This window comes from Neltuma alba, unplaced genomic scaffold, assembly GCF_004799145.2.
Source record: "Neltuma alba isolate B1F8T4 unplaced genomic scaffold, ASM479914v2 tig00011245_pilon, whole genome shotgun sequence".
NCBI classification, from domain to species: domain Eukaryota; kingdom Viridiplantae; phylum Streptophyta; class Magnoliopsida; order Fabales; family Fabaceae; genus Neltuma; species Neltuma alba.
Window position 1 is genome coordinate 10,858 of NW_021635962.1, and position 2,027 is coordinate 12,884.

A 2,027-nucleotide genomic window follows, 5' to 3' on the forward strand; every position below is an offset into this window, starting at 1 on the left:
GGGTATGGTATTATGTGTGGTGAACAGAGGACACGATCCAAAAGATGTGCCAGACCACTGAGACTCCTCCATCTCTCAGATTTATAATACTCTCCGTTCCTTATTATAAGAGACATTTGATGCTTATAGCATGTTCCTATATATAAGAGACACTTAAAAGTTGTCTCTACTTTTTTGTGTTGATTTCCTATTTTACCCATATTTATTATCTCCAACTCACACTCTCTCTCCTTCCCACTTCTCTTTTTTTAATAATTTAATTGTTCTCTCTCATGCTCTCTCTCCTTATTAATGAGGGCATTTTGAAAAAACAATTATATTTTACACATTAATTGTTCTTAACTAATTTTAAATATTTTTTTGATCAACGTACTTCGGTTATTTGTCTCTTATAATAAGGAACGGAGGGAGTAATGAAATTATGGACTTTGTTTTATGATTTCAATGCCAATCTGAGATCCAATGTGTGATTCCCTAGAAATTAAACCAGAGAAGACCTTATAGTCAACTAGCACGGAGGACCCATGTAATTGAATTCGAGTCATCCCCGTCCTGTAGCTCCTCGTCTTCCGTCCCACATGGATGACACAGTCCTTTTATCATTTAATAGCCCACCCAACAAACAATCATATCATAATATTATTCAATCAAAACGAGATTGAAATACACTGTCCATTTAAAAAAATGATTACATCATATGGTTCGTGTCTGGTTTCGTTCGAAAAAGATGCCAATTTGAGAGCATGATGTATCATGATTTCTGGCCGTACTTCGTATTTAATATCATTTCTCATCTCGCTTTCTACGTACTCCAAAATTTAAAACATGTTTCTATGCTAAATTTAAGTACAACGATGATGTGGGTCATCATTCTATAATACTTAAGGATCAGTTTAGAGCAATTTATAAGTAACTTTTTAATAATAATTTACAGAATACGGGATAAATATGTGAAAGAATTTTTATTTCAATTTATATGAAACGTGCTTATAAAAATTTTTTTAAGCGCTTCCAAATAAGCTCTTAGTCTGGTGACAAAGAAATCTTCTTTAATTTTTATCACCGTAACATTATTTGACATGAATATCAGTAAAGATGGAAAGAGAGAGTAATTTGACTTGACTTTCCTGGAACAACCCATGTACTATCAGTATTAAGTTTCAATCAGAAATAAAAACAGCAAAAGCCAAATAGAATTAATATAGTGACATTTTAAGAGAGTGGTGAAGAGAGGAAGCTAATTATTGGAGTAAAAAGTAGGCGAATTACTTTGCTAACTAATTAAACATCAACGCTGCAACTCTGCATAATCTGATACTTGATGGCGGGGCCTGTAGCTCCGATCCCGTCTCCGGCGAGCCTGATAAAGGCCGGGCAGTTGACAAAGAGATGGTACTTGCCGGACACCCAAGAACCGACCTTCCATTTCACCCTTCCGTTCACCTTCACGTTCACCAGCATTCCCCCAGCATTCTGATCCTGCGTCAGAGACTGGCACACGTACGGAGACACCGGCACAGCCGTCCCGTACAAGAACGGCGACCATACCGCCACGTCCTTGTGTCCCTGGTACGTCGCGGGCAGCATCGTGCCCAGAGAGATCTGCTGGTTCCTGTACGACGCGAACACGTCCAGCTTCTGGTAGTATATCCCTATTCGGTCGTTGGGGTTGCGAGCCAAGAGAGTGACTTGCATGGTGATGGTGATGGTGCTGGGGGTCAGAGAAGGAGGTTCAATGGCGGAGGTGGTGGCCGGCGAGGAGGACAGGTTGAAGGCTAAGAGGGTGGCGTCCTGGAGGATGAAGTGAGGTTTGGACGGTCGGAGGATGAGCCAGATTAGGAAAATGACGAAGAGGATGAGGATAATGAAACCAACAACGGCGGCGATTACCCAGGGGACGGGCCGTTTGTCGTCGCAGTGGTGGTGACCACATTCCTTCACCGACATGATGTTCCTGATGACGGTCTGCAGTAATAATGGTGTTGTTTTGTATGTACTGAGAATTTGTGTAGAGCTTGGGGGTGGAG

General features: G+C 40.9%; 1 protein-coding gene across 1 annotated transcript; it reads right to left on the reverse strand.

The window, feature by feature from the left end:
- Positions 1 to 1,244: 1,244 nt before the first annotated feature.
- LOC114762882 (NDR1/HIN1-like protein 1) lies at positions 1,245 to 2,027 on the reverse strand. The gene has a single exon (XM_028952480.1). The coding sequence runs from the start codon at positions 1,945 to 1,947 to the stop codon at positions 1,282 to 1,284; it is 666 nt and encodes a 221-aa protein (XP_028808313.1). The 5' UTR covers positions 1,948 to 2,027; the 3' UTR covers positions 1,245 to 1,281.